This window comes from Bombus pascuorum, chromosome 7 (genome assembly GCF_905332965.1).
Source record: "Bombus pascuorum chromosome 7, iyBomPasc1.1, whole genome shotgun sequence".
NCBI lineage: Eukaryota > Metazoa > Arthropoda > Insecta > Hymenoptera > Apidae > Bombus > Bombus pascuorum.
Window position 1 is genome coordinate 15,352,958 of NC_083494.1, and position 13,882 is coordinate 15,366,839.

Here is a 13,882-nt window from a genome sequence, read left to right on the forward strand (position 1 = left end):
ATCGCGTAAATGTCAATATAAATAATATAATCATCATATCGAATAGTCACTTTTTGTTATATGAATGCAACGATATGGTTAATTTTCCTATTGAACATATATTAAATTTATTCAGGAAAATTGCATGGGCATATATCTCGGAGGGAAAAAAAGGAACGAGTGTTCAAATGTGATTGAGACAAGGAGTTTGGCGTAATTGCGAAAGTAGGTGACCTCTGACAGAAATTGAAATCAATAAAGTGCAGTGGAGTTCGTGGTATACACAGAACGAAAGTAGCTCTCCTCTGCAGCTTCGAGGTTATGTCGCCCGAGTCGGAGGAGGCAGAGCGTCGAATGTTCTATTTTCGTTTCGACGAAAAGTGTTTATTCTTGCCAGTCGTAGGCGCGCGTTACACATTATAATGCATCTAAATGCGAGGAGAAGTCACGAAAGTGCCGTGAAATAGTACAAACATGGACAGAAGAAACTCTGATGGATCATTCACAAGTGAAGAACTCGTTTTATATCAAAGGCAATTAACGAAATTAGAGAACAGAAACGTGATAAATGCCTTGTGCCAAAGACTATTTATTCGTGAGTACGATTTTCATGAACTTATTTTTACATATCAATTTATTCTTCCTACAATTCTGTCATTTTCTGCGCTTTCGCGTAATACGGTTGATGAAAAATTATTAGATAGTCGCATTACATATTTATGTTATCACTGTAAAAATAAGCAAATACATTTTAATATTAAATGTAAAATTATTTTATGAATTTTATATCGTTGAGAATCTAAGATTCATGAAATATGTATCCCGTTTAACCTCTCGTTTAGAGGTTGTAATAGTCTCTCACATATAATAATTTTTTGATAATGCATTCAGTCTATCACAAAGAGTAATTCTTATCTTTTTTGAAATAGTGTGCTTTAATTCAGTATGTGAGACGCAACTATGGAACAATTACGTGGAGATATCAACGGTTTTGGAGAAGGTTAAACAGTTGGAGGAAATGAAGACGGAGTCGCCGAAACGGTCCCAGGGGATTGGACGATTCATAAATTGGCTCAAACAGAATGGCGCGAACGTATACGGAGCAAGCGTGGCTGAATTTCCAGGATACGACCTAGGCTTAAAAGCGGAACGTAATTTTCTTGAGAACGAGTTGATTTTAAGGATACCTAGGGAACTAATTTTCAGTATTCATAATGCAGCTCCAGAGCTGGTCGCTCTTCAAAACGATCCTCTACTACAACTTATGCCGCAAGTAGCACTTGCGATTGCCCTACTCATTGAAAAACACAAAGAATATTCAAAATGGAAACCTTATTTGGATATTCTTCCTACGACCTATACAACTGTGCTATACATGACTGCTGCAGATATGAATGAACTTAAAGGCAGCCCTACATTAGGTAAATGTCGAAATTTATTAAAAACGTATCTATTTTGATTTCTTTTACTATTTTAATTTTGTAATTTTTAATTTTTTGCTAATCGAAGAATATACAACAACAAGATGGTAGCTCTAACAAAAAATAAATAATAATATTAAATTCTATTTTTGTATCGGAAGAGGAAGAAAGATATATATCCAAAGTGTAAATGTTTGTTATTACAAGTAGTATTAGTTGACTATGAATTTGTAACAGAAAGTTCCAAAAACTGATTCTATCGTAATTAATTTGGAGTTGGTTTTGTTACTTTACTTAAATTACTGAAAAGCAAAGTAGCGTCCTTATTGCAGCAATCTTTTCATTCTCTATTGAAATTCGACTTTACTAAGTTTCAATATAACTTTTGTTGCAGAGGCTGCTTTGAAACAATGCAGAAATATTGCAAGACAGTATGCCTACTTTAATAAGTTATTTCAAAAGAACAATAACGCTGTATCTGCTATACTCAGGGATGTTTTTACTTATGAAAAATACTGGTAAGTAATAAAACAACGATTTTAATATTTTCGTATTTTATATAAAATGCAATTTATTTCGCCTATGAGTTGTTTATATAAATAAATATGTTTTACTCTTTATATACGTAAATTTGAAAGATAAGCTTACAATACTAGAAATTTACTACGTTTTCCGATATTAAAAGTTCCAAAATAAGATCTTATGTAATATAAAGTTACACGAACTTATATCTTTTATGTTGTGTTAGATTTTATCGGTTATTGGGATAATTATCAAAAGCTCTATACAATCGTATGTACAATCGCCCACATCTACAAAATCAGTGTACAAATCAGATAAAAAACATTACATTACAAAATATTACACTAATGCTTAATCCTGTGCAGTAGTTTGTGCTTTTCATATCGAGTATCTAAATTTAAAGTATACAACCGATTTTTAATATATGTATGCTTTAACTTAACATAAATGTGAAAATACTGTTATTATTTTTTTCTTTTTCTGTATTTTTCTAAAGACTATTACAAATACATTTAGGTCAATTTATTTCATATAATCAGGTATGGTCTCCCAGCTGTCGTTAGCATCTAACGAGTCATTATCGATGTCACTCTTGGGATCCATCTCTCCTGTAGGTTCTTGGTTTTCGTTTTTCTCTGGCCTTCTCGCCGTTGACGTGGCGACCACGTTGACCATCACGGTGCTTAAGCTGCTCGAATTTGATAATTTTCTGGCTGCCATTACTGGACCCTGAAACACCGCTCTAGAAAACGTGTTGCTGTACCTATATTTCTGTTTCTGTCGGATCCTGCATACAATAAATATCGCTAGGAAAACTACGAGAGTTACACCAAGAATTGCACCACTAGCTATTATGCTCGGTTTCACCTTCGAAAGAGTCTTTCCTTTCTCGCTCTTGTTCTCATCTTCACCGAGAATGTTGCTAGTTTTGCTGTACACGGTCTGAACGTTGATAGAACTTGGTTCCTGCTTTACAATCTCCTTAACGAAGCCAGATTCTACGATGTTTGAAGTATCGTTGACGCGTATCGTTTCCGCGTCGTTGTCGATGAACATCACGCCAACGTCGCTCTCCTGTACGAGCAACTTTCTTTTGTCTTCGTTATTATACTGACCAGAAAATTCTCGCTCAATATCCTTCATGAATGGGAAAGAATCGAAAGTTGTCAACAGATCAACAATCTGCACTGTACGATGCCTCTCCTTGTCTTCGTTCTCGTTCTTCATCTTTGAAGCATCAACAAGCTTTGCATCTTCGCTGTTAGTCTTTGGTTCTGCATTAGGCATCGATCGTTCGGTCGTGATCTCTTCAGGATGGAGATCCATTGAATTTGACAATGAATCGATGCTTTTTGAATTTTCAGTCGATCCTGACAAATAATTACCCACTTCTCTATCGTAGTTGTCATGATTTACGATCGCTCTTCCTTCGTGGAGGTCCTCCTTAGGCGATAAAGAATTTGTTGCTTTCAAATTATCCGTATCTTTTATTCGATATTCATCGTTAGATTTGTGAGCTCTGATTCGCGACACTTGAGCCAAATGGACCTTGCTAGATCCTCTCTGTCTCAACGCGATCAGTTCCTCCAAACTCATATTTCTCGATTTAAGAAGACGCTCCAGTCTCTTTCCTGCTGACCCAGAAGCAAACAATTCAAAGATCTCGGCCCGGGCTTCTGGCTCCACTTCCGACACGATATCATCGTAACTCTTTTTCTCCGTTGCATCTCTATCCTGATGGTTTTTCAGACTATCATTATCATCCTTCTTGGCGGGTGGATTCTTTGAAAGAATTTGATGTGAATTCTCTAACGTGGAATTGATATCACGAGACATTGCATCCAACGCAGACTCTAATTCCTGCATTATGTTCCTATCGTTCTCATCAGTGAAATTACTAATCTGAGTGCTCTGTTCCAGGTCATAGTATATCACTGGCGTGTCATTCTGGTATTCCTTCTCGGAAGAAGCGTTATAGTCCTCTTCAAAATGGTCCATGGCCTCGCGTTGGTCTTCATCCTTGGGTATTCCGCTTCTATTAATATTAGTCGAATCACCAAGAAGCTGCTCTTGGTTTCCAGTACTCATAGACAAATTGTTCGTCAATTTTGAACGTTCCGTAGGGCTGAGTATTTTCTCGATGCTCAACGTGGATCCTCTATCCTCGAGGTGACTCTTGGAAGTTTCCAGTTCGGTAGGACCGCTGACATTCTCGTCTTTCATCATCAGCCAAACGGGAGACACGCCGCTCCGTCCTTTCTTGTAATCAGTGAAATCGGAGAATTCCATGATTTCGTCCTCGTCTAAACTCTCGGCTCTGATTTCACCACTACCCGGTGATTTCACGGTGGCGTCGTCGGCTTGCAAGAGATCCATGGAATTCGTTGCAACCGGCAACGGCATCGATGTCGTAATCTTAACTCGCGGCGGATCGACATTAGCGAGAAACGATTTGCCAGCCGTTGCATTTCCTACTTCTGAATACGTTTCGCCGTTGTTTATTTTGTCCAAGGATGCTCTCGCGTTTGTCCGATTCTTTGGCGATTCGATAGTCATCGGAATCATAGAGATTACCAGTTCTTCGTCCTTCTGAGAATTCTTCGTTTTTACAGGTTCCGTAGCGAGCGTCCATTGCGGTTTCCTGGTGGTGGAAAGTTTGACAAACGAGTTGGTCATCATCTTCGCAGACTCCTCGTAGTCCTCGCTCTCGTCGACGTCTCTCATCTTCAGAGCGTTGATCACGTCAGCTTTGCCCTTCAACAGATCATCGAGAGTCAGATTCCTCTGCTGCAGAATCTCGGACAAGCTCAGACCTTCCTTTTGTTGCATCTTCAACAGCGACTTCAATTCCATGGCGTTCTGTGAGAGAGCAACGCCCTTGCTAGCTACTTCCGCAGCATTTTCTTCACCGTTTACTCTCGACCAAGCTCCAGAATTGTTTCCTCTTCTGCCTTCGTGCAACATTTCGTTTTCAACCAAAGCGAATTCGTAGTTCTGCGGTGGCCTCCTTTTCCTCGGTCGAGGCTTTAGATACTCTTCGTCGTCGAATTCGTGCTCGTAGTCGTTCGGTCGTGCTTGAAATATCTCTTGATATCTCGCTGATGTTATCTCCTTGTCTTCTTCCAAGCCTCTGTCTAGGTCTTCCTTCCTCGTTTCCTTGAACGTAGCCACGTTTTCGCCAGTCCATGGTCGATTTCTCTTCCGCGGTAAGATCTCTTCTCGTTCACGGTATCCGCGCCTGCTTTCCGTTAGTTCACGGTCTTCGTAGTCGCTGTACGGTAAACGAGGGCTGTTCCTGGAACGAAGAAAAGTCCCTCGCCTGTTGTTCTGACGATATTTCGCTGCACGACGATCGTAGTCGTCTTCCTCTTCGCTGTTGTCGATTTTGTCGCGGGAGAAGCGGGAAAATTGGGAAAATGGAAGCAACGGAACCGTGTCACCGTCTCGCCATTTCGGCTCCAAGGCCTCGCCGTTGTTCCGCCACTTGCCCACCAGCACGCCTCCCGAGTTTTCGTCCCTGGCTTCCGGTCGGCCTCGAGTTTCCTTCTAAAAATAATCGAACGTTAAGAAACGCTTCGGTGAATTATTTGAGTTCGCGAAAGGCTGAAATAACAGGCTCTTTGAGAGGTTTCTTCTTCTACCAGCGAAACTTAAAAAAAAAAGGAAATGCATTCATATATACGAAACTGAATTTCATTCTGAATTTTGATTGGACTTTTAAACTGAAAGTTAATACTTTTTCCGTCGCTCAAAGTCATCCGAAGCGATTCCGAAATTGCCAAATGTAACTTCTCATCTTCTACAGAATGTAATAGAAAGAAAATACATACTTTCCTACTAAAAAGTATTGGTAATTTTCAGAAAGCTAAAAAAGATGGAACGTTCTTTCAAAAGATGCTTTAATACATCCCATCGTCAAAAACAAAGAAGATACTTGGTTAGCGTTGTTTGCCTGTTCCAGCCTCTATATAGTCAAATGTTAAGAGTAGCTACACCGTATGTTTAACTGTGCTACGTTCTCCGGATTCATTTTTCATCCAATCGTATTTTCCTATTGTCGGTAAATTTCTAAAGCGTGAGAGACACGTGAAACAATCCCTCTGTTGATAAGAGCGATCTTCTCGGTTTAGTTTCTCGCTAAAGATTTTGCAAGAGCATTAACAGCCTTATTCGTTTGCTAAAAGGACTCGAACGAACGACTCGATCTCGATCGATATCGTTAGGTCATAGGTGAGCTTTAAACCGCGGACGTTACTTTTTTATCGTGCGTAAGTGTTTTATGTGCAATGCACATTATGGGGAAATCTGCAGAACGCGCATGATATGCAAAAATATACGAAATATCTAATAAATGTACGCATAAATATATAATACACAAACATACTAAAGTACGATAGACGATGACGATTTTCTCGACGGTTCGTATTTGTATTTGTATATATATTTGTATTCACAAAAATATATATCCGTATATCTGGATATAAGTTTAGTTTTATTCTGTATTCTACTCGATACAAGCAATCGATGGTGATCATGTTACATAAAACAGTATCGCAACAAAATACTCCGATATCGATCGATTCAAATTTCAAGATTTAACGAGATCGTACAATAAGAGAGGGCACTGACTTTGACAAAGTATAGTCACCCGTGATCCAACGATATCTGTTAATTGCCTAACTCGGCAATACCAACTGAAGGTTAAACGGAAGTGCAGACTTTTGAATATGGATAAGTGCGATAATTAAATAATTATTTTTATATCTAAATAATTTTTGCAGAGAATCCGACAGCCATAATCGCTAATTGCTCAATTAAGGTCGATAAGGTAAAGAAGCAAAGTAGCGTAAGAAATAGCCGAGATCAATTCGTTTCTCAAAATTTAGAAAACTCAGGCTAGTAATTTCACGCTTAACTTTCCTGCTCCTTTTACGTCATTTTCTAGTCATTTTGCGTTTTTCTATTATCAAAAATTTATCGGGAATCTTTTTATCGCTAGAAAGTTTCTTAAGCTTTTAGACGGTAACGGACAAAACGAAAGAACAGCCGATTGGCACGCGTAGTAATTTCACGTAATTTCTATTTTATGCGTTGAGATTTTCCCCAGACACGAGAAATGTCCGTTCGTTGAAACGAGAATGAGATTGAAACGCAATATTTCGGCAAGGTTTCGCTCACGCGCTGTAATTTGAAACGCGAGATAAAACGTGGTAGATGAAGAGAGTTCGAAATTTTTGCGAGATGGAGGCCAACAATTCGAACGTCTTCGTATCGACCGAAGATACGCAACCGCTTTCTCTTTACCTACGACCTTGATCGGCCCTGAGCCAATCGCGTTGCAACTATGACCCTGAAATTCTGCTTCGAATAGCGACGCAAAAATGTGCACTAATTTTCCATTTCCCTCTATTTCCTTTCAAACGAACGATAGAATGCAACTGATCGACGAAACGAAATACGCGCGCACCAGCTCTATTCCAAAAAGTAGTACAAAGCGATATATTTAAAAAGGACGCACCAACTTTTTGGAATATCCAAATAATTCTCAGTTTCGATTTTTCCGGAATGAGAAAAAGAATCGATCAACCGTAATATCTTCTTCTCGTAAGAAAATCAATGAAATTCGGTTGTAGGAGTCGTAAAAAAATTAAGTCACTGTAGAAGGGGAACAACAAATTTTAGAATATTACGTCGCCGTTCGATGTAGAAACGGTTCGCTGGTTTTCTCTCGGTTTGCAAACAAGCAAATTCTGTTCTCGCGCTCGAGGAACGACGCTGACCATTATTTCGCGTGGATTTTCACTCGTAACGTCGTAACGTTTACAGCGCGTATCGTCCTTCTGCGTCGCGTGAATCTCGTTACTTTCAGACGTGACTTTATCGCTCTTATTAAATAACATTAAAAAGGAGAAAAAGTGGAACAGAGATTTCCGTTACCTTGTTCGCGATATATTCTTTCCGACGCATGCTTTTCGACCTCGACCATTCACAAGCAAAACCAAGTATCTCTATCTGTAACGCGTCTCGGCGATGTTTCGATCTAGCTCAAATCGATCGTGAAAGTTTCATCGCTCAGTTTGATCGCAGCAATTAATTAATTCGCTGACGACGATCGCTTAGCGATTTCTCCTCCTTTTTCCTCTTGGATCTTTCTTCTCAGATCTACGAGACAGCGTAACGTTCAGAAACGAACGAAACAAATATACAGCTGAGCCTCTCGTATGCGAACTAATAGCAATAAATAAAAGTAAAATAGCGTTGCGGTAATAGGACAGCCACTTTTTTGCTATTAAATTTTATTCTTTGAATAGAGGCCAAGGAAATTGTTAGTTCGTTTTAGCGTCTAAAGACCGCATATATTTTCAGCTGCTAGACTGCATAAATTTTCGACGTGAAAGCTATCTGTGTACTCGTTATTTTCATTTGATATTTATGTCTCTCGATACATGCGAGACAGACGTAAAAAATAACAGTTATTTGTGAAATTTTTACGAAGAAAGTCATCGATAGAAAGGTTTGATTTTTTTAATTTTGATTTTTATTTAAAGAGAAAATATTAGTGGTCACCAAGTTTCGAAGAAATTTTTCAAAAAATTGAACGATCAACAGGTATCGATCTTCGAGTATTCTAGTACTATCTACGAATAGCCATTGTAAGTGATCACAATGTTCTTACCAGTTACCGATAATCATTATCGAAGAGAGAATCTTTGTTGATTGTCGATAACTTCATATTTAAGGATAATCCCGCGAGAGAAACTTTTCCCGTCAGCGACGACCATTGTTTGCGATGAAATTGTTCGTGGTCATAACCATTATTTGTGATGTATTTTTTTTTTTTTTTTCTTCCTTACCAATAACCGTTATTCGTAACGGAACGAATAGTGGTCAATATCGGTGACGAAGAAAATTTTCATGGATAATGGTTACCGACGATCAAAAAATGATTCTCTCACATACATCGATGACACTTATCGGTAAGCAAAAATATTTTGCTCGTTTATAAGTGCTATTCCATTGTATCCAAAATCGGTTAATCTGTCAATTCTCATACCGCAATATTTTTTTCCATTTGGGGCACAATTGCTACGGTCCCCGAATCATAGCGATTGTAACAGGAAAAAGCATCCGTTACTGGTAAACGTTCTGTTCGGACGACAGAATACTCGGAGAATAGAACGTCGAGGTATTAGAATATTCGGTTCTTCGAAAGAGGTATCAGTCAACGAAGAGCTAATTGAGAAAATGCGACGAATGTTCGAAGATGGTTTAAACACGCGTAATATGCGAATAGTAAACAAATAAATAAAGCGTTTGCAAAGTTTCGAAGTTTCCGTGCGCGGTACCAGCTTTCTCTTTCTCTACTTGTTCGTGTGCTACTGTGCGCGGCCAGTTCTCTTTCTTTTTTTTTCCTTTTCTTGTTTTGCCGACCTCGACGTGCGTGCGTTTTGACATTTGCCACCGTCGGATACCGCCGAGGAAACGACGAGAAACTTGTTGCGAGTTTCCTCGTTAACCCACTGCCTTACGATTTTTTTGGTGGTTATCTAAGTTCGATGCCGTAACACCTTGTCGGATGACACGAAATTGGAATACGTACGCGATCAGCGGCGATTTTCAACCTGTCTCCTCTCGTGACACGCGTAAACCGATCACTAAAATTGCCTGGCACAGCAAGAAATATATTCTGTCGACACGTGGCTGTCGTTGTTTCTATTTGACGATCCGATAGGAAAGAGGACAGTGGGAACAAGTGTCCGTAAAATTAGCATCGTCGGTGGTTGGATTTTTGGAACGAGATTAACACAATGAAAACGATTGGAAAGATTGTTAGTTACGAACGTTCAGTGGATCACGACGAATCGATCACGGTTTTCTTCTCTTCGTCTCCTCCTCTCTTTCCTTCTTTTCATCAAATTACGAAACGAGTATCAAGATTCGAATTAATAGGATGTTTCGAGATTGTCTTTCAGGCCGTTTCGCGAAAATTGTTGGATACTAGCGTTCGATGCTTTCGCACACAAACTCGATGTTGACGCGTGGCGTGTATTTAACGACGTGTCTTGTACCACTGCGCAACAAAATAACACTGTTTACCGCGAGTATTCGTACGCAGCTTTATCTTCCAACGAGGCGTTCTTCTATCAGGTTTCACGTTACACTTTCGTGTCGAATTTTTTTGTTCGTACGAAAGTGCTGCCAAACGGTACGAAATTTAACAGACTCGGACTCGATTAATCGGTCACATCGCGTTGAAAGAGTCGATTAATCGAACATTTCCGATTCGAAAAAGACTCGTTGGTGTCAAAAGCATCTGAGGATTATATTAGGATAACAATAAACGAGAAGGCTAGTACGCAAATAACGGGATAATTACCAGAATCTTTGAACGAGAATCCTTAGAATCCTTAGGATGTTTGCAGCCTATCGAAAAGCTAGAAATTTTACGAACTCGTTAAAAGATTGCCAAAACTCTGTACAATGATTGTGAAAAAATGAAACGACTACCAAGTGAACTGCTAGATCAATTATTTGTTTCGATTACGCGTGGAAACGAGCGTACGACGATAAGATTAAACAAATTTTAGAGGGTCGTTCGAGATAGTTGGATCGAATCATCTTTGACTATCTTCTCGAACGGTGGCTAAAATTGTGTATAGCAATTACTCAACCCAAGAGTATTGCTTTCATTGAGAATTGCTTTTACATTTGTTACTTCCTTGTAATAATTTTTATATACAGTGGCAGGAAAATATGTAACGCTCGATGTCGTTAATTTCGTAATAGAAATATGACGTCGAGTTTGTACGTAAATGAGAAGATTCGAAATTTCGACAAAATTATTTCACAATACTAATTACCGATGTAATGGATTCGTGTAAAATACATATAGCGGCTATTAAAGATTTCCCACTACCAGGGTAATTTTATTATCATATTTATTTCATCATGGTACAGAGACGAATAACGTTAACAACGATAGGTTCCTGCGCAAGTGTGCCACGCGTTGTGCCTTGTAAAGAACGTTGCATGTATTAATAGGTAATTTTTCGTAGATAGAATTTTATTCGTCCGGACGTTGGCACGTAAATCTACGTTTTTAATTTTTCTTTATTCGAGCGTGATTTGCTTCGTGAAACGGTAGAACATCGTTCTACGTGTGAAAAATAGAATACAATGGGAAACGTAGAATACAATTCGCTTCGTTTCCGAGAAAAATAAATTTGAAAATTTATCGTACGCGTGTACTAGATCGACCATTAGACTAGAACAAACTCTATCATCTTCGAACGAAACCTTAACTAGTCAGCTGTTGCAACCTCTTTGAACGTTATGAAAAGCGTGTACCTAAAATGCGTATAAATATACAAGTTAGTGACGACGAATATACTCGTCAAACACGGAGTACGCGTGGCTATTCAAACGTGGCTGTCTTATCTTTTAATTTTATTACCGATGGAGCTCGTCGTAACAGAAAATATTGCCGTTTCTTCGTGACGAGTATACTCGTCGGAAACAGCTGACTGTTTGAAACGGAAACATCTTATTCCACCTTTTTCACCTATTTTCGCTCTTAGGACAATCTTCTTCTGATCGTTTACTCGTCTACTAGTGCGTCTAGTCGGTAACTAGAGCCAAGTTCGTACGTTTCGAGCAAATCTGCAAAGTCCGCGTTTTCTCGAAAAACTAAACCTCGAACGAATAAATTTTATTCCATATTTTCTCCTCGTTTCCTTCGTGATAAATAATTATCGGTTGTACGCGTTACTCGATCGCATTCTATGTGTCTCGTAGGAAATCAGAATCCCTTAGGGTACGATATATACAACAGGACAATAGGAAAAATCCAATCACCAAACGCGTCAATGCGCGTTAGACACGAACCCGAACTGAAAAACATTTGCCAATCGTCGGCAGCGTATGTAACTGAAATTTCTCTTTCGTTTCTTACCCGATGGCTCTGATCATCGTCTCGGGTTACGAGCTCGGCGTTCGTTCGAACACGCTCGGCTCCGACGAGCCTATCGCGAGGGAAATCGAACGTGAAAAGCATCAACAAGAGCAGATAGAATGTTTTCCACATCGTTGCAGTGCGATCGAAACACGAACAGCTCCTGGTCGTTGAAGCACCAGTTCTCTCTTGGCTCGTCCACGATGTGGCCGCTTGGCTCCTCCGTTTTCGCCGCCTCCTCCTTCTCCGTCAACAGGTGCACGAAAATCGCCGCTATACACAGGAAAACGAAAATCGCGTTCTTCCTGTTGCACAGGCCGAGTATATCCTCAGGGTTCATGCAGAATCGCTAGGAAGTCCTGCCACGCTTCTAATTACCACCGGCTCGCGGTTAATTCGCTTTTGTTCTCGCGAGTCTTCGCCTCTCTTTACAGATTCTCCGATCTTTCTCTTCGAACCTTATCTTCGAACCTTATCTTCGAACGTTATTTTCAAACGTTGAATGAGAAACGACGGAACGCAGCCTCGCAGCCTGTCGTCCGAACGTTCCACCAACTTTCTATTCCACTTGGAAATACGTTTCTTTCTCCTCGCCACGATTTTCGTTGTTTTAACGCGGTTCTTACAGTAGTCGCGAGTAGTCGGAGTTTCCTACGATTTTGAATCTTTGGTCGAGAACTGTGCATTTGCAAGTGTGTTTACCTCTTTGTTCTTCCGTTTTATCACGATCTTGCTTCTTCTAATGTGAAACACGATATTTGGAAATACGCTTCTCTCTCTCTCTCTCTCTTTCTTCGACGTATTTTTACCACGGTTTTGCTCGTTCTAAAGTAGACCACATCGACGAACAAACAAATAAAGTCGTGTCTAAAAATCTGTCCCTTCCTTTCCCACGTATTTTTATCAGGTTATTGATCGCTTCGACACAAAAACACACGAGTGCCAGATCTTTCAGCGATTAATCTTCGTTCGAGCGGCTATCGTATCTGAGAATATGTTTCTCTCTTTTTCGTATATTTTTTGCCCGTAATTTCGCTCGTTTCAACCTGAACGCACATGCGTTAACGGATTTCTCGCGAATCTTCGTCAAACGTTTCCGTGCAACGGTACACGGTATCTCGCGCACGTTGTTAAAATCACTTTTAGGTGGATTTAGTCTCGTGTTGCGTATCCTTCTCCTCTTTCGTTTTCTTTCTATTCTACGGTCGGATCCCTACGGCCGAGCGTTTCGTTACTTTCGAAGCGGCACGCTCCTCCACGCTCGGCAAATCGTTCTCGCGGACTGACGCCGGTTTTCTCCGTGCTCGGTCCTAAGTAAGTCGGTGAAACTCGAGAGCAGTCTTCTACTAAAACGCTCGCCGGGGACGCTCTCCTGTTCCCCGGCCAGCGATCGGCCACGACGATGATGAATTTCATCGCGACGATCGCTGACCCACGTTACCGGAGGCAACAACTCGTCCTTCCCCGCGTACCAAACGACGCAAGCAGCGTTAAGTGCGTGGAAAAAGTAACTGCGGTTCGTTCCTTCGTAATAACAAGGAATCGAATTTTCCGCGGCGATCGATTAACGCGACGCGTGAGATTCGTTTCGGTTTCGGTTTCGGAAGCTTCATTCTCGCACACACTGCTTCTTCTCCATCTACACGGCGCTCAACAGGCGTCGCGAGAAGCGAGAAATTCCTGCTCTCTTCCACTTTACTTAGAAATCAATCATTTTACTTAAGAAACTGCTACTTAGAAGTTACAAAGTTGCAAATGTAGCGACAAGACGCGTTCGCAGTGTGCACGGAGAGAAGCTGCTGTTAGCGAAAGGACAGCGCTAAGATGGGCGCAAACGGTTCAAGGAAGGAAACGAATCGTCGCGACGGCGAGTCGCGTTCAGGACATGCGTCTGTCACCGAGAGAGATTAGCGATTGGACACGAGTATACGCGTGCGAACTGGCGAAAAAGGTGGTTCGCTCGTGGAATGAGAAATGGCAAACAATAGCAGGAATTATTTTCTTGAGT

The 13,882-nt window shown here is 40.4% G+C and overlaps 2 protein-coding genes across 3 annotated transcripts in view; one reads left to right on the forward strand and one right to left on the reverse strand.

Moving 5' to 3' along the window:
* The window catches only part of LOC132908931 (actin-histidine N-methyltransferase), a 26,214-nt gene continuing 12,332 nt past the window's right edge, over window positions 1–13,882 (forward strand). Inside the window, exons 1-3 of the mRNA XM_060963394.1 lie at window positions 1–574; window positions 909–1,400; window positions 1,795–1,918. Coding sequence (XP_060819377.1) covers window positions 454–574; window positions 909–1,400; window positions 1,795–1,918 — 737 coding nt within the window. The 5' untranslated portion in view covers window positions 1–453. The remainder of the gene's footprint in view (window positions 575–908; window positions 1,401–1,794; window positions 1,919–13,882) is intronic.
* Window positions 1,938–13,257, reverse strand: LOC132908929 (uncharacterized). 2 transcript variants are annotated; one of them, XM_060963391.1, is made up of 2 exons: window positions 11,875–13,257; window positions 1,938–5,468 (listed from the first exon to the last, which is right to left on the reverse strand). In XM_060963391.1, the coding sequence occupies exons 1-2, from the start codon at window positions 12,004–12,006 to the stop codon at window positions 2,445–2,447; spliced, it is 3,156 nt and encodes a 1,051-aa protein (XP_060819374.1). In that variant the 5' UTR covers window positions 12,007–13,257; the 3' UTR covers window positions 1,938–2,444. The 2 variants fall into 2 exon arrangements, with proteins under 2 accessions (XP_060819374.1, XP_060819375.1); XM_060963392.1 differs by lacking the exon at window positions 11,875–13,257 and adding an exon at window positions 7,860–7,948.

Coding starts and splice junctions, on each gene's coding strand:
- LOC132908929 (XM_060963391.1), bottom strand. CDS start 12,006: ATGTGGAAAACATTCTATCTGCTCTTGTTGATGCTTTTCACGTTCGAT. Junction 5,469..11,874: donor ACGATGATCAGAGCCATCGG/GTAAGAAACGAA, acceptor GATTATTTTTAG/AAGGAAACTCGAGGCCGACC.